The 21,396-nt window shown below is 37.7% G+C and overlaps 1 protein-coding gene across 1 annotated transcript; it reads left to right on the top strand.

Moving 5' to 3' along the window:
• Positions 1-6,172: 6,172 nt before the first annotated feature.
• On the top strand, positions 6,173-21,224 carry LOC104075521 (sodium channel protein type 2 subunit alpha-like; the record flags this gene model as incomplete). Its single annotated transcript, XM_009576057.1, has 6 exons — positions 6,173-6,497; positions 13,269-13,387; positions 18,198-18,287; positions 19,094-19,222; positions 19,931-20,022; positions 20,937-21,224. Coding segments are annotated over exons 1-6 (985 nt in total), but the record flags the coding sequence as incomplete, so codon positions are not given.
• Positions 21,225-21,396: the final 172 nt, after the last annotated feature.

Genomic DNA, 21,396 nt, shown 5'->3' with positions numbered 1-21,396 from the left:
CATAAAAAGTTGCATAATCCCAATATTCTAACCTGATTTCTGTCCTTCTGCCAAGTGTGTTGCTTTGGATATCCTACCTACCTTTGCTACCTGTGGTAGTCCTAAAACAGAGATAAACAGGCCAGATACAGGCTTGGTTTTGTGAAGAAAGAAACACGGGTTTCTCCTTAGCTAAGGCCTCACATACAAAACTGCACTAGACAGCCATACCTTCCTTCTTCTCTTCCCACAAATCCTCACTTATTCCGTATTATGAAGACAAGAATCATAATGAGTAGTTGATAAATCAAAAATAATGAGAAACTGTGCCAATAAACAATGAGAAGTAATACAACATAGAGATTTGGGCTCTGTGAGTTTACATGTAGATTCACTGATTTATATTTATTTTGCAGTAGCTGTGGTCTATTAGTTGTGCCTTGAATCAGCCAGGTGACGTTCCCTGTGCATATCACCGATAACCTCGCTAATATCTAATTACTCTCTTTACAAAAATGAAGTTACCAATGTTACATCATTGCATCTAGAGCATTTCAAAATAATAATGCTACTGTTTACTACTCTGATGCTTTTTCAAAATACTAAGATGCATGATTTTTAATAGAACTGATTTGTTAGTTTATGCCAAAAGCAAAAACATAATGTGTGTCACAGGGCAAGGGCAAAGTGAAGGGCAAAGATTAAATTCGGCTTACTCTAGCAGAATTCTCTTGCCTGAGTTTTCCCTTAGCAATCAGTTTCACAGTGCTGGAAAGTACAAGGAAAAAGCAGTCTGTACAGACATTTAAGGGTGCCTTCCTGAAATTCAAAGGGAAATTAATCAGGCAGTGAAAACAGCCCAGTTTCATTTGCTAATTTCTTAATATTTGATTTGATTTAGTGTCATTTTTATTTTCTGTTAGTGGTGAGAGATGACTTATTTCTTACATCACCAAGTGTAACTAAACATATTTTGTGATGTATATAATTAAGAGTCCTGTGAGTCACTAATTCTGCAAGTAGCAGCGCAAAAGAAGGTGCAGTGTATTTGTTGAAAGATTCATGTGCGTTTCCCTTTTGCACTCATCTTTCTACTTCATCTTGGATGCACATTCACAGCCAGCAAACCAGAGCTGCACTATCTCAGACTGCATCATGTAGCAGTGTACATATCTAGTCTCAATGACCTTTCATCAAATTGAGAAATTGGAGAATACAAAAAAAAGTGGGGTAGGGGAGGTATAAGTATTAATTCACCATTACTTCCAATGTATGCAAAGTTTTACCTACAAAAGTAAAGAACATAAATTATTCTCTAGTTATTCTCTAGCGTATATTCTCTAGTTCATGCCTGTCACATGTTTATCTGTGCGTGACATGACTAGGCCAACAGAAGAGCAAAAATACCATTCTGGTCTATTCACCGTGTCTGTACATTAGAAACATGTTCACATCACTCAGCGCCTGCAGTGTTAACCACAGAAGAAACTGAACATCTACGTAGTATGTTCTAGAAAACATGGCACATTACTACATGGTAAATCTGAGAAGCTATAGCTTTTTTAAGTTAATCATATTGCTATGCTAATTGAATAAGATTAAATGCTGGGTAATATTAAAAGTTACATTGCTGACAATCTTGGCTCCTGAAGGATGGAGGGAGAGGCAGGAAAAAGATTGGTTTTTAGAGATCAAGTTTGATTTCAGTATATGGATATAAAGGTGATCATGGAAGGCTTTATATAGGTGTTTACATAGGTGAAAGTATAGAGCTGAACCAGACCTGTTGTACAACAAGCATTGTTGGAACTGGACAATCAAATTTCTAGCATATAGGCTCCAATGGAACTTCAACGTCTCAACATTCATTATATTCTGTGGCAAATGGAAGCTAAATTTTAACTCATGGATGTTGTCACAGAAGATCAAACATCAAAGCATGTTATAGTTTTAGATTTAAGCGTATGGATAATATAAAGAAATTAGCTTGCTAAAGTTTAGGTATTTGCAGTACTGTAGTTCTACATGTACGCTAAGGTCCTCCTGCCTAAACTCTCCATAAACTCTTGTCACTATTTGCTATGAAGGCATGAAGAACATGAAAGCTAACAGTAAACCAGATGCTTAACAGGTTAGGAAATAATCTTCTTGTTCACACCTGTCTCTTTTTCAGAGAGTTAAGTATCATCTAATTGACTTCTTCAAAGGCTAGTGTGCAACTGGTTTGGAATCGCTGTTAGACAAGGCACCATCTCTCCATCTATTTGCCAACGTGTTCCTCTATTTTGCCTAGAAAATCTATTTAAGTGAAATTTGAAGACTCTGTAAATTTGCAGAAACTCTGTGGATATTTGACACCTTGAGTTATTCTCTAAGTACGTGTAGATCTACAGCTACGCAAGATGTACAGTAGATCACATCCATCAGGGAAGTGCTGAACCAATTGCATGTATATCGCCCTGATGGTCAGTGTGTGCATAGCTAATCCAGTGTAGTTCTGGATGCTTCACACTTAATATGCATGGGCAGATCAGCTGTGCCTTGTGCAATTACACAGATGCAGCTGAGTAACTTCAGACTTATTCTGCATGTGGTTTACAGATGGTCCATGCGCACAGAATATATTGAGTATGCTCTGGAATTATCTGGCTTACAACACTGTATAATACAAAGTATATATAAATATATTTTGCCGTGGAAATTTCAGAAGAAACAGAATGATTCTATTCTTAAATGTTCTGAGTACCTTATTTTCCAAAATTTGAAATGTTTTGCCTACTGATACACTGCTCATAAGAAAGTCACTCAAACACAATTGGAGATGAAGAAGGAAAAAAATCTCATTCACTTCAGAAGGAGAGTAGGAAAGGACTTAGTAAGGAATCTATATTTTGTGTATTCTTATATTCTTTCCTCTGTTGAATTGCTGGCCTGGTATCAATTGTTATCCATCCCTTACACAGATAAGTGAGAATAAATTCATCAGCTATAATAAAGGAAATACAAACCTTTCAGTTAACCACTGTAATATGACAGATGAAAGTGATTTGGGATTAAGAGTGTATGGAATTCTGTATGTATTTAATATTGACTTTCAAATTTGTAGAAGACTTCAATTCTGAAGACTTACAATCATGGAAATGCATGAAGAAAAGGAAAATGTATCTGGAATATCATCCTCTAATCTGTTAAGTAGAGGATAAAAAGTATTAATCTTCATAAAGTCTCCTGAAATGTTTTGTTAAGTACAGCGTACATAGATTTAGATATATCTAAAGGTACGTACCTGGCTAGCTCCATGTACATTTGACAGACCTAAGAACATTCTAGGATTAATTATAGAAAAATAAAGTAATGTTCCTTTCTACAGAAAAAATACAGGTATTATTAGAAAAGCCCACAGCATTTGCTGTTTTTAAACTCCGTATGTAAACGCAGTAGCTGAATCAAATGTTTTTGCAACGTAACTAATGGCTGTGAAGTAGCTTGTTTCTGTGCACCTGCAGGCAAATCCTGCAGGCTTACCTTCTTGTTCTGCAGGCCAGCTCAGGACACTCAGCTGAACTAAAAGATGATCCCGACAGGGCACCGTAGGGTTTCAGAGCTCATCTTTGCTGACTGCTCGCTGGCTGTCCATTTCCTTCCTCTTCAAAACATGAGGTTGCCTTTGCTGCTGCCCGGCCCCTCCCTCCCACTGCGCCGCCACTCGTTTGGCTTGCTGTGCCCTCGCGGGCCACCACGGCAGGGGACACCGAGTGCCGTCTACAGTGGGGTTTTTGGATAATGAAGAAAATTTTCAAAGGAAAAATGGCAAAGGGGAAACCAACCTCCTGGGTCTCATGGGGAGGGGGAGAGGGAAAGGCAGACATGGCTGTGTAGCCTCATTTGCTGGTGCCCATGGAGATTATACCTATGCTGGGAGAGGAGAGGAGAGGAGCTGAGCCGAGCCGAGCCTTCATCACTTCCTTTGTCAAATAAGCTGAGCAGAGAAGAGAGCCTGCCTCTCTCTCTTGAGTCTCTGCATCTCCCTGAAGGCCACAGAGCACGTAGTATCCACCTACAGCTGTGGCTCCCATAATATTTGAATAGTGGCTTAGTATGAGATCTGTTTCCCAAATTACGGTGCCACTTACGGGGATTGGTTTGGGGATCAGCAAGGACAGTGGTGTGGCTAGTAGTTTTTTCTCCTTCTTTTCCAGTATCCACGAGGTGTGATTGAACATTAGGAAATAATGTCAGAGTGTAAAAACTGTGAGTTTATAACTGTTCAGTAGTTAAGAGACTGAAGAGTCAATTCCCAGAATTAAACAGAACCACAAAATGGGGAGCTGGGGGATGTCCGGAGGATGCTCTCTACGTGGAGGAAGAGATTTTAAATCCTTGTTGGTTGAGGTACACTTTCTTATATCCTTTTTCCCCCTAATGGAGTAAGGGTGATTCCAATTCCTTTCAGGATTAGAAAGAAGGAAAAGCTTTAGAGAACTGTTTTTGGCATGAGTCTACACTCTGCATGGGTCAATACTTTGTGTTTTGGTAGGAGATTAGTTCCCTTTAGTTTTTTAGTGACAAATCTGCCACCTCGATTCTTTAGAAGCCATTCTTCTGATTGTGGGTGATGATTCTATACATCCAAGTGAAATACGGGGTTTTTTATTTTTCTGAGAAATCAAGAAAGATTGGATTATAGAGCCCATAAGCACTTATTTTATCCACTATATACCACTACTCAATGCATATGTGTGATTAAGATGTTTGTGCTCACCCTGGCATTAATGATCTAGAGAATTTGGGGTTTATTACTTAATATATTTTAGTGACATTCTCTTTCATTTCCCAGCTATGGTTTTCTACTTCTCCCTTTATTTCTCATCTAATTTCTTATTCTCCTTATTGACTTAATAGAAAGCTTAACCGTATCTGTATTTGCTTCCCTTCCTACACCTCTCCACATATTCTGTTCTTCCACCTATTTTTCTATTTTTCTTTGTTTTCATCTCTGCATTTTTATACTGCTAGTCTTCCAGTCTTCCTATTTTTTCCTTTTCATGTTCTTCACTTTCTCCCCTAATTTTTTCTATATTCATTATGGTCTCCTCTTGTTTCCATTTTTTGCTCTATTTTCCTCATCGTTTTCAGCTTCTTTCCATAACTCCTGGTTCTGTTTGTCACATTTTCATTTGTTTTAATACGTTTCCCCCCAACCATCTCTTGTATTCTTACTGCTCTGTCATTCCGTATCTCTAGCTTATTTCAATGAGTACTGACCTGCATTGACCCTTAAGTCTCCTGAAAGGCTGACTGACCATTTCACAAGGACCCCAGCAATGGGTGGAGACTGCAAATAATGTTTACATTCAGGCATGAGGGATATATGCGCCATTGTGTGCCCAAATACACATTCCATCTCTATGTCTGATGTCATTCAGAAAATTATTCAGCAGCATGAAAGACGCCAGATCCATAGTTTTAACAGGACTTTTTTTTTTTCCCCCCCTCATCAGGTTTATTTTCTCAGTTGCAATATATAAATAAATATATATATTAGAATACTTCCAGAATTATCCAGTTGCAGCTATGAATAAAGAACCAGATACATAGTAACAGTTAAATTGAAATAAAAATAGGCAATTGTTCTTCTTGTTATCTAGAATAACTACCCATACAAAAACTTATTTGGAACCACTACTTTACTACCTCATAATACGCAGATTTGATTTTTATTTGTTTAATAGAAATTCTGATTCTACAGTGCTTGTTTTCTGATACTCTTGCTGAACTCAGTGGAAATTTCTGCATTAGTCTGATGAACTGTGCTATTTATAGTTACCAATATAATCCTGACTGATTCCAGAGGAACGTGAAGTGATTTTAAGATAATTAGAGTTATGAGGAAAGAATGTATCTGATTGTTCTTAAGTATCACGCTTTTACTTATTTGGAGCAAAAGACCATTATAGTCCTAGAGTTGCGAAATTATTGCAGTTTATATAACTAGCATAAGAACCATGCAAGTGCCTCTTACAAAGGTCAAATCACCAACTAAACTGCTTATTTTATTTTCCTTTACATAATTTTCAATACTGTGTATTTGAACATTCCAACATAGCATAAATAAAACCATTTAAAAATAAATGTTATATCTTTCTTACCTGGTGATTTTAACATGTTTGTTTGAATTTTATTTTCTGCTTTCTTTTAGTATTTTCCTATGCAGAAGAATAAATGGTAATTAAAATGTGCAGGATGAAAAGATGGAGCAGTCAGTGCTTGTACCACCAGGACCAGACAGCTTCCAATACTTCACTAGAGAGTCTCTTGCAGCTATTGAACAACGCATGGCTGCAGAAAAAGCTAAGAATTCTAAACAAGATCGTAAAGACAACGATGATGAAAATGGGCCAAAGCCAAACAGTGATTTGGAGGCAGGAAAAACACTTCCGTTTATATACGGCGACATACCTCCAGGAATGGTGTCTGAGCCCTTGGAAGACATGGACCCATATTACATCAATAAAAAAGTGAGTCTAATATCAATCCTGTTCATATGGCAGCATTTGGAGTGTTTTATCACGTTCATTTCATCTCCATGCAGTGGGTAATATAGCTTGTTACTTCAGTCTGTTAAGCGGCAACCATGTAGGAAAATGTCATTCTAATAATGCGGAAACAGTTGAGCATTGCTAAAAGAACTTGGTATACAACAAGAGCAGAAAATGTTTGATACTAATGATACATATACATTCTACCTTCCAGAACGTTAATAAATAAATATTTAATATCTTCTGGTTATAAAAAGTTCATTTAGCTAATGTTTGTTTTTAGAACTCATTTACCTTCTGCTCTTGGCACACCAGTCCTCCTGCTTTACGTGAGGAGGAATTTTGCAGTAATATTATTTTTAACATTAAATTAATCAAATTGGCAATAAATGTAACATTATGACTGATTCTGTAATATGGATGTACAATGGAGGTAGCAGGGTATAAATAAATATCGTGAAAATCTAGGCTTCTGTTCACTGCTCTCTAAATCATTAGCAAAGTGCCCACTGTCCTCTATGGCACAGGAAAGAATCCATCATCCTTAATGGTTTTTTTCATCCTTTTCTTTTCATTTACATCAAAATTTATTCCTTTGATATAATTGAATTTATATCAAAGGAACATTTATATCAAAGCTGAAGCATAGTATGTTGTCTTTGATTATAAGCAATATATAAAACTATACAAATGTGTGTATACATAATAGATTACATATTTTGCAAACTTTAAAAAAGTGAAGATTTTATCTTTATTATCTGATGCCTCTGAAAAAGCCTTTATCTGCCATTCAGAGTGTATAAAGTTTTATCTTTAAATCACAGTTCTACTTTTACAAAGATAGAAGATGTGTTTCTATAAAAGTAGGCCTTGTAGAGTTCTGTACTAATTGCGTCTGTTCATCATACAAAATCACATGTAATTATATCCCTGCCTGCCCACAGCTCATCCTGGACCTTTATAGTCAAATCAGTCGATCTTGTGTGTCTTACAGTGAAAACAGATACATGCTAGGTATGACCTACAGGTACGTTTCTAGAGCCCTGAGAAATGGAAGACCCTTTCAGTCCCTTCACAGACAGAGCTGAAAACTTACTACATCAGCCAGGTCTGATGACAGAGTTGCCAGAAATAGAGTGAAACCAGCTGAACATATTCAACCAAGTTTCTGTACTATTTGAAAGGAAGAATCTTTTTATTTGCACGCTAAATATCTTTTATGGGCTAGTCATGTACCCGCTGCGGTTCTCTTCTTTGTGCTGAAGTCCACACATCCTCTCCATGCACGTACTTTAATCTTCTACAGGACAGGAATAGAAACAGCCCTGTCAGTCAAAGACAGGACAAAAATTTCTCATCCGCTACAATTCTCTCCATTTTTTCTTCCTTCAGTAGGAGGAAAATAGATTTTCCTAACAGAAGTCTAACATCAATAATTTGACTTTAAGATATCTAATTCCTAGATTTTATTTAGCTGTATGTGAATTCTGGAAAGACTTTTATCCTGTTTCACTTGTCTTTTGAGAGTATTGGTAGCAGTTGATGCTCCTGCAAGTCTCAGAAGGAGAAATAGTTTGACAAAAGCTTGAAGCAGAAGTGAACATCTCCAGGAAGACATGAAGACTTTTAATGCTCAATGCATTTACCTCTGTACCGTTTAACATTTCATCTTTCTCTTTATCCCTCTCTGAATTCCACCTTGTAAAGCCAAGGAGTCAATCAGCACACCCTCTCCCAATGTAACGGTGTGACAACTGCTGCACGATGGTTACAGATTTTATATTTCTGCCTGGGGAAGCATCTATCTGAAATTATATGGATCTAATGAAAACCACTAGAATAAAGGAAAATACTTATTTGCAAGAAAGGGTCAGGACAAGTGTGTGGATTAGCAGATGCCACTGTTGCTTCAGACCTCTGTTAAGATCTCTGCATAAACTATACCTGATTTATTGACAGAAATGATATCATTTTGGCTTCCAAAGTTTCAAATAGGGAATAGAAATGGTCACCTACAGCACTGATCAAATGATACAAATGAACATGGTCACAGTGTTTATTCAGGAAACCTGTACAAGAATCTTAGGAATATCTTTTTCATTCCAAATTTGGGTCATGAGTGAAATCATCCATCATTTGCCTCATATGCAAACATTGCATCCTACTGGCCGAGGGTTTTTTCCCTGTTTTTGTAGCAAGATTGAACAAGTATTTTTGCATGCATTGAATGTTGAAACATAATCTAGAGTGTTTTACATTTCACCTTTGGGACTTTTTTCCTAAGCAATAGGTTTGTGCATGCCATGATTTGATACAGTTTAATACAGAATAAGACAGGAATAAATAAATGTTTTGAGCTGGTGTGAGAGCTTTAATTTGTGGGTAAGGTAGCCCTGAGATGAAAAGTTAAAAATGGAAAAACCTGTTAGGAGAAACAAAAACAGATAGGTGTGCTAGATTTATGGTTTTGTAACTGTGCTTCTATGCAAAACCTACAACCAAAGAGGACATATTCATGCCCAATATTAATCTGAAGTTGAAAGGAAAAGGAAAAAATTGACAACCGCCGTTTGACAACAGAACAGCCCATTATAGCAAATTTACACACCTGATAGTATTATTGATTTACACTGTATCACAGATAGCCTGAATGCCAGCAACTGTGCCCTAGAAACATAATTATTTTATTACAATATAATACAATACCTGTTCTTATATCCTCATGATTTTATTATAATGAAATGCTGCTGACTGTGGTGGTCAATAATGCTGGTCTTCAGAACTGTGAAGTTTAGCATCCTAAACAGTTGCAATGCTCTTCTTTTTTAATCAAAAATTGAGTAAAAATGAACTTGGACTTTACCCATTTTTTGTGTTCCACTTCTGTGGAAGTGCAAATCTGTGTGTTCCCAGTATAATAGCAACTGCCTGTTCATGCTCAAGCTGCCATCACAAAGGATCAAGGAGGTTCACATCACTGTCTATAGAGAAAGGATCAGCTGGAACCCCCTAAGATCCTGACCTGCAGGCATGCATCAAAATCTGGTCCACTTGGTTTCATACTTTAAGGGCTGGCTATTTTTTCTTGAACCTAGGCTGCTACATTAAAGAGGGGGAAAGAATAAGTGGAACTAAATGGGTCTTATTTCACTTTCCTCGTGCTATACAATAATATAGATATAGCACTGTTGATTGCCACTTCATGCTCTGCGTCTTGCCAGAAGGATGTTGAATGATGTCTGTCAGAAAAGGTGCCTCCTTTTGTCCTGGCACTTGGTAATATCAGTCCCTAATCTGATCAAACCACTCGCTCCTGGGATTCCCAGACTTGTCTTGGGTTGCAGAAACAAAAAGATTCTGTAAAATTGCTTTACTTAACTTCACCACATCAGAAAAGGTGAATGCACTAGTGATTTTAGATATTTTTGATAGTTTAAGTGAAAAGTTCGAACAAAACAAAAAAATAAGGTCTTGCTAGAAAACATGGTTTCAAAAGATAACCACAACAACAAGAAATGCCAACTTCCAATATGCCATGAGTCTCTTGCTCTAGCTGCCCCTGGGGCTTTTCCCAAGAAGCTAAAGACCCAGCTCAACAATACGTCACCTCTTCCCTTTCAGAAGGTCCTATGAGGTTTTAGATGGTGTTTATTTAACTGTAGGAAACAGAAATGCAATGGAGCAGCGGTCAGCCTGCTAAATGTAGCCTTCCAGAAACTATGTTTAAAGCTAACTGGGAGGAAGGAGAGGAGAAATAAGGTTTTGGGAACTCTTAGTCCCAAGAGGTTCTTAGAGACTGTATCTTTATTCAGTGTGGGCTCTTCTTCCCTCTTAGCTGCATCTTCTCAAAATACTCCTCCTCCTTCTTTTCCCTGCTAAGAATGCAGTTTCAGGGTTTATATCAAATATGGCAGAAGTTACAGAACTGGGATCCAGGTTACAGATGCAAAAGTGGCAAATCGGGGACTTCTTTTTAGGGATTTCTTTGAATTTATATTCACACTCAAATACTTTGCGTGTAAGCAGGTTTTCTGACTTTATAAAATTATTAAAGCACTTTAAAACCTAAGCCCTGAAAAGTATACATAATCCTTCATATAAAAAATTTAATCTTACCATTCGTTTATAATTTATTTAGCTTTTCTCAGTGTATGTCTACTTTGTCCTGACAGCTTTGGGTACAATACTTCATGTTCATCCACACTGCCTACACATTGGCTTGCATCTGGGTTGAGACTGGGGTGAGATATAGCGGGCTTACCAGGGAAGGAAGCTTACACAGGGATTGGATATCAGCTGTTATCTGTATTTTTTAATGAAAATTCTTCATCAGAGATAAGATACAATTTTAGTTCATGTTTAAGGCTAGGAGTCAGAGGACCAAAAAAGTCATTGTGAAGGCTCCAGTCACAAAGATGCTTTGAGTGAAAAATTAAAACTGAGGTAGGGAATTTACATCTTGTTGGTGCTGCTTATGCAGGGCAGCAGAAAGTAGAACAGCTAAAATAGCAGCAGCTTCCATCTGAAACTGGAACTGTGCCAGCATGCTGTTATTTTCCATAAGGCATGTTAGAAAAGAGATGTATGTTTAATATGCTTGTGTTCAAAGATTTTTTAAAAAATGTAGGTTGACTAAACGTAGGTGGTGCAGTCTTAGCTACAAAGTGAGTAGGGAGTGTGATTTTAATGTATTTTATCAACTACCTCATAGCTACAAAAGCCGAGAGGGCGAGCTGGAGCTTTCTGAGCTGTGAGTCCTGGGGGCTGGGGACAGACCTGGGAGGGGAAACTCACCTTCCCCTTGGGGTGTGAGGCTTTAAAACATTGTGCCAAAAAAATCATTCATCTGCTTGGTTGCTTCAGTATTTAAAATGAACGCTTCATTTAAGGTTGGGTCATCTGCAGTTACACTTTGAAGGTTGTTGTTATCTGTAATCCATAACTGGAACTGTCATTTGGAAACATTAGCTCAGGCTTTATCCCACTGTCCTCAGTTTCATATGCAGTGTCTCCATTTCTGTGCAGATGTGGGGAAATCTTATACCATATCTTATACCATTCCTACACATCTTGAGTTTGTACTCAAGCCAATATAAAGGCTCACTATTAATGTCCTTACTCTTAAGGGGTTTGGTCTGTATAGGAAGGTGTGCCGTGTAGAGCTATGACAGAGACAGCTCAGGGGAGAAACCAGCAAGTGAGTTGGGACTGGGACAGCTTTTCCTCAGGGCTTAATCCCTGCTTCTCCTCTGCCTTCCGTACTTGATATCTGTCACAGACTGGTGGAAACCCTCATCTCCACGTCTCTCTCCATCTCCTGGGTGCTCCTAGAGATTTGTATCTGTACCATATTAAGCTTCCCAAATCTAAGCAGACTGAAGAATTGTCCTTCTTGAACCTCCTTGGCACGTTTTCTCTGTCTGCCAGCCTTCCCAAAAATAGCCTTGTAGTCCACTTGCTTACAGTCTCGAAGCAATGCTCGATGTCACAGACACCAGAAGAGACCAACATACCCTTTCCCACACTTCCACTGGCATTCTAGTTTACAGCTCACTTTGTCAGCAACATAGCGAAAAACAAGGAGGCTTTATCATAGCTTATTTATGAAATATACAACTCTGACAAAACCAAAAAAGTAATTTTGGACATTTCTCTTGGGCAGATTCTTCAATACCTTCAATTCATTTTGAATGTAGGCTATAATCCTTGCATCATCCCTTTCACTGCATGCAGCTTTCTTCTGAGTTACTGAGTCTTCCTTCTGCAGTTTTTCATTCTTTTCTGATTCATCTTGCACTTGAAGAGCACCTTAGTGCCACAAACAAACCTGACAGTCCACATGTCCCGTGCTGTAGTGTTAATGCTTTTGCAGCCCTGATGGTCTACAGTGGAAGCAGAGCAATGTTTGTAGGGTTTGCTCTCATACCATTTATATTTGGCTTGCGGATTTATTTGAGAAAAATAGACAAGCTTTCAGCCTACAGTCTTCTGCAATTCTCTGAAGTAAGGCTTGCATGCCTTTAAGTTTCTTTAAATTTGATAGGCTCTTTAGCTGTTAAAATTTAGATTTAACAAGTATGTATGTTCTGGGAAAGTTTCACACCTGCAAACCCAGATGCAGGGTTTGCAGGGAGGTCATCTGGGATGTATCTCTTGCTCTCCTCTGGTAAGGTGTATTCAGATGCCCACAGTCCTCAGAGATCTACCTAATCCTGGCTATATGTGTTACTGCTATTTCCCTCTCTCCTTAGCACAAACACCGAGAAACAGACTAGAATAAAAAATATGAACAAATGGGTAGAATATTAAATCGGTTTCTATAGGGATTTCTCTTACTAACACATCATTATCATCCACAGGTAAGGTTTCCCTGCTTATGGTATTTCAAACAGGAAGAGAGAGTTTTCTATGGGAAAACATAAATAAAATTATAATTTTAGTTAATCATTTCTGCACGTTTTTTACAAGAAACACATCATGTAAATGTATCATATTACTATTCTGTTTAATGAAGAAGTATTATAAAAACGTTAATGAATTGAATGTTCTGTATTTAAAATTATATTTTCATATGTCAGGTACATCAGGTAAGCACTGGAAATGAGTTTTATTTCAAAAATGAGTCACGGCTTTTGTGTATTAGCTATTAAAAAAGTTACAATTTTGGTGATTGGTCACTAGGAACAGTTTTTAAATGAGCACCTACAGTGAATACACACTTATAAAATGTCTTTTCTTTCTCTTTTTCAGACCTTTATAGTATTGAATAAGGGGAAGGCAATCTTCCGATTCAGTGCCACCTCTGCCCTGTACATTTTAACTCCCTTCAATCCTCTTAGAAAAATAGCTATTAAAATTTTGGTACATTCATATCCTTTTTCAATGGTGGTTCAAAATGTTACACGCTGACATTAAGAAAACTCCTAACACTTTCTATTTCATTGTAAATAAAGGTTTTTGTAGGCTGTTAATTTTATTTTTATTTTACAGTGAAAGACTTATGGTAAGGTTTCATAAATACTAGAAAATATGTATATATCATATAGATGCACTTTAGCTGATCTGTTGAATTTCAATACTTCTGCTGTACAAATCTGCAGATGGATTTAAGAATCCATCTTGATCAATTTTTCAGAAAAGTTTCTTCAGATTTAACATTGAAATTTTTTTAATTACTTTTTTTTTTTTAAAGAAAAATGCAGTTTGTGCTCACAAATCCCAGAAGAGCTCTCAGTTTTGCAATCAATTAGGCAGATATGCAACTGCTCAGGAACAGCTAGCTCGGGGGTATATTTATATTGCCTTTGAGGGGTCCTTCTGAGGCCATCCTCAAGACCAGCTTTATAGTCTGTTGCAGCAGCATGCCTGAAGCCTGGTTCACGCATGCTGGATCTCACATTCCCAAACCTGCCCAGTTGCACTGTAAGCCTCTGCCAAATTTAATACATTGCCAGAAAGCATAGGCAGCAGTCCTGCAGTTTGCAAAGCATCTGTATGTGCAGATGGTGGACAGACCGGGGGACCATAACTGATGGGATGGTGCACAAGGTAAAGTTTTAGACTGGCATGTGGGATCGGTGCCTGATGGTCATAACAGGTTGATGGGAATTCCTAGCGGGTGAGGTTTTGGTGCACTTTTCTTGCAAAACCCTAGGACTGGGAAAAGTAGTCACCAAATGAAAACTTCAGTAAGACAGTAAGACTTTTAACATTAAACAGTTAGTCAAAGGCAGAAGTCTTATTATTAGAGACTGTTGGCAGAATCTTCTAGGTCTTTGGAAAAAAGGAAGAAACAAGGCTGATTGCTGCTGACTCAGAAGACCTTTTCCTCTGAGCTCCCCGCAAGTTAAAGCAGTGAGAGAAGGTGAGGAAGGAAGGTGTCTGGAGAGGAGTCAGGGAGCATTTGGGGACAGTAGCTAAGGGACCTGACAGAGACCTACAGACAGGGTGGTGGTGATGGTGAGAAAACGCAGCCAAATACTGTCAGATTGAAGTCTCTAATGAATGCTCATCCATTCAAGTTATAGACTCTAATTTACAATATCTTCCAACCCTGCATCTGTGCTAGTTGTGGGTAATGTTTTTTACTGGCATACTGATTACTGAGTTTGGTTTTGGTCTTAAGTTCCTCCTAATTGTGTTGAAAGAGTATCCAGCTGGTCTTGATGGCAGTCAGAACAAAAGCAATTCTAATAAACAATATGCAGTTCTGATATTTTTCTTTCTACCCATTAATTGATTGTGTGATCATGTAATTTAGCTCTATTATAGGAGGAGGTTTCCTTTGACTATATGGACTGATTTCTTTTCCAACCAGCCAACTATGGGATGGGCTATTTTAATCTTAGGTATAGACATAGGGAATGTTTTATTTTTTTTCTCTTGAACATCAGAATAGATGCATAGATTCTTTTTTTTCTTTTTTTTTTTTTTTTTCCCATTCAGTATGGTACAAACACTGCAAAAATGAAAGAACCACATAATATGTTCCATAATGAGGTTTAGATTTCAGCTGCTTATACAAGGTTAGCCACCTATAAGAAAAAGATTAGGGGGTAATGTTGCTTACTATTTTTAATAATCTTCTGACTTTTATCGATCAGCTCTACTGCTCTCATGTTTTGAGGTGGGTGTTTGGCATTTTGGCCTTTGTAACCGAACTGTGCCTTTCACTTTCAGTGTGAAAGATATGTGTTGAGCGCAATGAAATTGGCACATTGGTTGGAAAACCTTCATCTGTACGTCCTCCAGATTCTCTGAACCTCTGTATAGGGCGCTCTGATCACATGTGCCCAGACGTGGTCAGGTGTTGCTCCCCCTGCAAAGAAACAGAGTGTGTCTCTGCCCAGTGCTCAGAGACTTTCCCTGCAAGTATTCTTCCTCACTGCCGGTACCTATTGTAATATCAGATACAGTAACTGGTAACAGCATGAATTTCTCTCTCTCATGCTCTGCTAACTCACCTCCTGGTATTCTGCCTTTTCCCTCCGCCCCCCTTTTGCCTGCCTGACTCGAGTTAAGGTAGAGTGTGGAACTGAGGGGGCAACAAAAGAGTGATGGGAGATGGCCAGACTTTGGCATTAATAGGAAAGGATGAAAAGGTAAGAATGGGGGGCGGGGCTGAGCAGACAAAAGAAGGGAGGTGGCAGTGGCTGGAGCTGCAGAGTGCAAGGAGTGTTAGAAAGGAACAGGGAGATGCTCTAGAGAAAATGTGGTACCTGCTAAGTACCCCTGTGCTAGCCTTTGGAAGCTGAAATTACAGCGTTATTCAGTGTGGCCTGACTGCCAGCAGGTAGCTGAGAAACCAACTGGCAATGTTTGTTTTTTTCAGTCAATCTTCCACCAAGTCTGCACAGGTGATAAGAGACTTCAGCTGCTCCAGTAATTGATTAGCTTGAGGCTGAGTAGTGCCTCTAACCCTACTGCTTGCCTATATGGGAAGAGCATGAAAAAGGCAGTACATTTCCATGAAGAAGTAAGTCATCATATATCAGAATTGTTTACCTATGTGTACAGTTGAATTATTATAGAACATAAAATAGTAAATTAAGGGAAGGTTGAGGTTGTAAATAAAATACTCAAAATGTGGGAGAAGGAGGAAGAGAGGCACAGACATTGAATGTGTCAGTTATGTTTGAGATTCCTATAAGGGAAAGCATGGCCAGAGTTTAGATTTCGAAGTATGTTAGCCCTTATTGAGCATCTGCTCCCTTTGAGAGCGAACAGCACTTTGGCCACGCAGCTCACAGATGTGGTGAGTTATGTACAGAGAGAGCAATGTGCAAGGATCTACTGTGGCCTTTGTTATGAATGATACCTAGCTGTAAACACATAAGACACTGCATAGGGATAAAATCTCAGCTCTCCTAAGAGGACATTCCACTTCTTCAACTGTTTTTTGAGACTACTGAAGCTGCAGCCAGGCATCTCCAAGTTTTTCATCTACCAAAACAGATTCTTTTTATTTAAAGGAATGTCCCAATTATATTAAGTCAGACTCTTTAGAGCTGTCTGTGGGCTGTGAGGACAAGCATTGTAAGGCATTCTAATCATTTATTCTATGCCACTGAACAACAATTTTTACTGTACAGAGCTTGTATGACAACATGATCTTCAAACGAGTTAAGTCACTTAATGAAAGATATCACAATATTCACTGCTTGGTCAAGCATTTAGACAAAGGTCACCCACCTATCTATGGGAATCAGGCAGCTAAATCCTTCCCGGTGATTTGAATGTTTACTTGAAAAGATATGCTCAAGTTTTAATTTTTCAGCAGCTCTAAGCGATGATCTTAATGTTTGCACCAATTTTCTGCAAAGTTTAGGCTGAGATGTTTCTTCTCCTATTCCTCCTTCACTAGGGTGAAGGATTGGGTTTTTGGGGGGGCGGTTTGACCATAGCATAAAAATATACCCCAAACAACAAAATGCTATCTACTTGATTTAAAAAAAAAACAAAAAAAAAACCCAAACAAAATTCAAAATCCTCTTATATGCAAGTTTATCTGTAAATGGCTTTCTTCAGTTTAAGCTAGCTTCTTTGCTAGTTATGTTGATGCAACTATTTTTAAGGAACACATCGTTTAGAGAGATACTAGAGTTAAGCATTTGGCATAAAGGTGTAGCGGTTCTTATTCTTTGCTGCCATCAGGTGGCCATTTTGAGTCAGGTTTTGGTCTCGTTTGGTTACTTCAGTATTTTCAAATGTTTGAATAATCGAGTTTACTTTATTGCCACGAAAAGGGAAGGACCACACTGTTTGTAGCGCCAATGATCTTGTAAACCAAGAACATCGCATTGGGTATAGTGAAGCCCGAGTGGACTGTCCCACCTCCCTACCATAAGCCCCTTTGAGCTGTTAGTCTGGCTTTCATAATCCCTGAATACCTAATTGTTTCTTGCTGGAAATCTAAATAAAAATAAATTTTCATTCTAATCTTCACCAGTTTTCCACGCTTTTCAAGCAATTGACCACAAGGTATTATAGAACCATTTTCAGATTACAGCATTGGTAGAACAAGAGATGCTTCTTTTGCTGCTAACGCATTTTGAGAGAGCCCAAAAATAATACTGGAAAATTATTCACCTTAATCTGTGAGCTTTCTATGGATTTCTGTTTCACTGACTGAAGCATGTACTGCTAAGCTAGTGATAGGGAAACATGGAATACAGTCACTTCAGCAATTAAAAACAGTATTCTGTGTTTTGTTCTGTGTTTTTGACAGACTGGCTGTGCTGGGTGCTGGGGTGGTGTGTGCTTTCTCTGGCTCATGGTAAATAGGATAAACTTCTTTTACCTTGCATATGCCAGCTGTTGAGTTTAGTACCACAACTGTAGAAGTGAAAGACTAATGCTTTTTCAGTCTTATCAGGTACTTAAGTAGAACAGTATTCTTCTGCAAGTTACTCAGCTCATGTTACCTCCCAGGCATGTGAGAGCCATCTCCTTCGCCTCTCCATACCAGCTGAAGACAAAACATGAGGACATCAACAAATCAAGACTAATACTAAAGTTTAATGTGCTAAAGTGAAAACTACCAGGTTAAGCAAAATATATGTGCAATGTTTACCAAAATCTAAAAGATTTGTGTAAGTGGCAATATTTTACTGTACTTAAGATATATGGCTGATATGATATTGTATAAATTACTATTATGTTTTCCTTAACTATATCTACATTATTCAGCATGCTTATCATGTGCACTATTTTGACCAACTGTGTATTTATGACTATGAGTAACCCTCCGGACTGGACAAAGAATGTAGAGTAAGTTGCATATGTTATTTAAAGATATCTTTGATTGTTCCTCTAGGAGTCAGCATGCCAGTAAGTGCAGCCATGTGTGCTGGCAGGAACTATCATGAGACACTACTACTATTTCCTCCCTAAGCTATGTAGAAATGTTGAATAATTATTGAAATCTCCTTCTAGTAGAATGACTGGGTAGAAAAAATGAAAGTTGTTTACAGATAGTATTCTACTGAGATTCCACTAGTTTTCTCTCATCTTCATGGTTTAGCATCTACCCAATGTTTTTACCCCTCCTCTACGCCACTGCATTAATAGCAGAACCATGGCCATCTATTTGTACACATCAGTTAAGGACAGCATATAAGCAAAAGTATTCCTAAAGTGAGAATTCAGTGCGTGCTTGCATTCTTCCCTTTTTAGAGTTAATACTAGATGGTTTAGATGTCAGTGATTCAGACAGTATCCAGTAACTTATGCTCACAACTTTCTTGGTTAACAGTAACGGATCTAGTGTTGCATTTTTAAACTGAGTGACACCAATGAATTTTTAATATATGTCATTTATTTGATGGATTTATTTATTTTGATTTATGTACAAGATCAGGACTGCTGTACTTCAACAGCATGTCACAAATAATGCACATAAATACACAAGTATATATGATGAATATAATGCATTTTAGAAGAAATTGCTTATTTACTGTATTTCTTTTCCAGTTTTGAAAAAAAAAGAACTCTCTCATTTGATCATCAGGTTTCTATCAGAATACCAATGTAAAATGTTGCTACTTATTTTGATCAAATTTTCCTATATTTTCCAGGTATACGTTCACTGGAATTTACACGTTTGAGTCACTCATAAAAATCATTGCAAGGGGCTTTTGCTTAGAAGACTTTACTTTTCTTCGAGATCCATGGAACTGGCTTGATTTCACTGTCATTACCTTTGCGTAAGTTTTTGTTTTTTGCTTTTTCTTTGAAAGTGAAGGGCAAAAAGGGCATGAAATTAGTATTGATACATATCAATTTTGTCAAATGGAAATTCTTGTGTGGATTTACTTTTGTCTAAAACAATTTTCACGTTCTAACATGCATATTTTGATGTAGACATAAATACTGCAGAAGCCATTAGTACAGCTAGTATTAGAGAGGCTAATTTCATGTCCTGCATTTTTTTCTCTGAGCAGAAAAGGAACATCCCTTTGACTTCATTCTCCAAACTTACCAATCTAGTCTAGCTAAATTTTAGGCTTTCAAAGTTAAATCACTGCGATTCACTTCAGAGACATTTAATTTAACTGAAGGCTCTGAAAGCGTATTAATGCAAGGCAAACTGCAGTGAAAGGTAAACCTCTGACTGTTGCTATTTAATTTTTTGCTAAAAACGCCAAAGCGGTCTTGATGAAAGACCCAAGTAAGTAGCATAAACTTTGCCTAGATTCTGAATAACTGTGATTTAATCCTACAGGTATGTAACAGAATTTGTAAACCTAGGCAATGTTTCAGCTCTTCGAACTTTCAGAGTATTGAGAGCTTTGAAAACTATTTCTGTAATCCCAGGTAAGAAGTAACTGGTGTAAGGTGTTAGGCCCCTTGTACCTCCCAACTGTTCCTTTTTATCCTGTCATTGTGTTTGTGTGTGAACTCCCCTATTACAGATATGTGACAGAGTTTGTGGACCTGGGCAATGTCTCAGCGTTGAGAACATTCAGAGTTCTCCGAGCTTTGAAAACAATATCAGTCATTCCAGGTGAGAGCTAGGTTAAACACTGAGGCTGACTTTAATTCACTGAAACAGAATTCATATTTTATAACATAAATCTTATTTCTTTCCACAAAAAAGCAGGAATCGGAAGATATTAGAATTCACTGAAATCTCTGATTCATTGCTTTTTAACATGAGCTCTTTCCTTTTGAAATCAGCCTTTGAGTTTAACAGATTCTTGCATGAGACATTGCAGTACACAGCGTGTGTGGTTTGCATCGTATGATGTCAAGCTTTCTTCTCCACATTCAACGAATATCAGTAACCCTGAAGTTTTCTTACCCATGTGTATCTTACCTACATGATGTTATGTGGTATTTGTTGTGAATATTTGTATCTAAAAAATAGAACTGTTTGAAATGTTGACTTAGTAAGAAGATGAAGGAATAAGATAATAAACAATAGCACGGGCATTGCATGGGGGATTTATTATCTTAAAATTCTACGATTTTCCAAACCATCTCCAGTTTTATAGCATTAAATTTTAATCCTATTTATTGTTGAACAGGCTTTTTACTACTTTCTTCTAAACCTAGTATGTTATAAAACTGACAGTAGCAACGGTTTGGGGCAAGAGATATAGACGAATAAAAAGAAAGAAGTCTTTTATGTGAGATTCATGTACAGCATGAATAAAAAAAGTCACTTGTTTTAGCATTAAAACAAGTGTTTTGAAATATATTCAACTCATTCCATTCACGGTTTCAAATGAACATAAATTTCAGCTATTTATTCATTTTCACAAGTGAAAAGCTCTTCACAAAAATGTTGTTTCACAGACATTACAATCATTTATTTGGGCTTCTGCATGAAATCTCTAACTTTACTGGGAGACACTGTCATTTTTATGCTTTAAAAAAGTTTTGAACATCAGAATAAAAGTTCCTTTGCATTTGCAGGCTTGAAGACTATCGTGGGAGCCCTAATTCAATCTGTGAAGAAGCTCTCGGACGTAATGATCCTGACTGTGTTTTGTCTGAGTGTATTTGCACTAATAGGGCTGCAGCTGTTCATGGGCAACCTGAGGAATAAATGCCTGCAGTGGCCTCCAGACAATTTTACTCTGGAAACAAATATTACTTCCCAGCTAAACAGCACCATAGGTGAAAATGGTACATTGGTTAATTCAACAGTGACTCCATTTGACTGGAAGGGGTACATTGAAGATGAAAGTAAGTATTGTCAGCGTAATTCTTATTGAAGTGATTTGTGGCTGACCCAGTTCTTAGAAATAAGGAGGGGAAGGGATGATACATTTAGTTAAGACGGAGCAGAAGTGTTTTCTCTCTCTCATAGATCTGCTCCAAAGGCTGGCATGGAAGAGGGAACAAGGAACATAGAATCATAGAATCATTAAGG

Source organism: Fulmarus glacialis, unplaced genomic scaffold (assembly GCF_000690835.1).
Source record: "Fulmarus glacialis isolate BGI_N327 unplaced genomic scaffold, ASM69083v1 scaffold7954, whole genome shotgun sequence".
Classification (NCBI taxonomy): domain Eukaryota; kingdom Metazoa; phylum Chordata; class Aves; order Procellariiformes; family Procellariidae; genus Fulmarus; species Fulmarus glacialis.
This window is presented reverse-complemented; position numbering and strand designations above follow the sequence as displayed.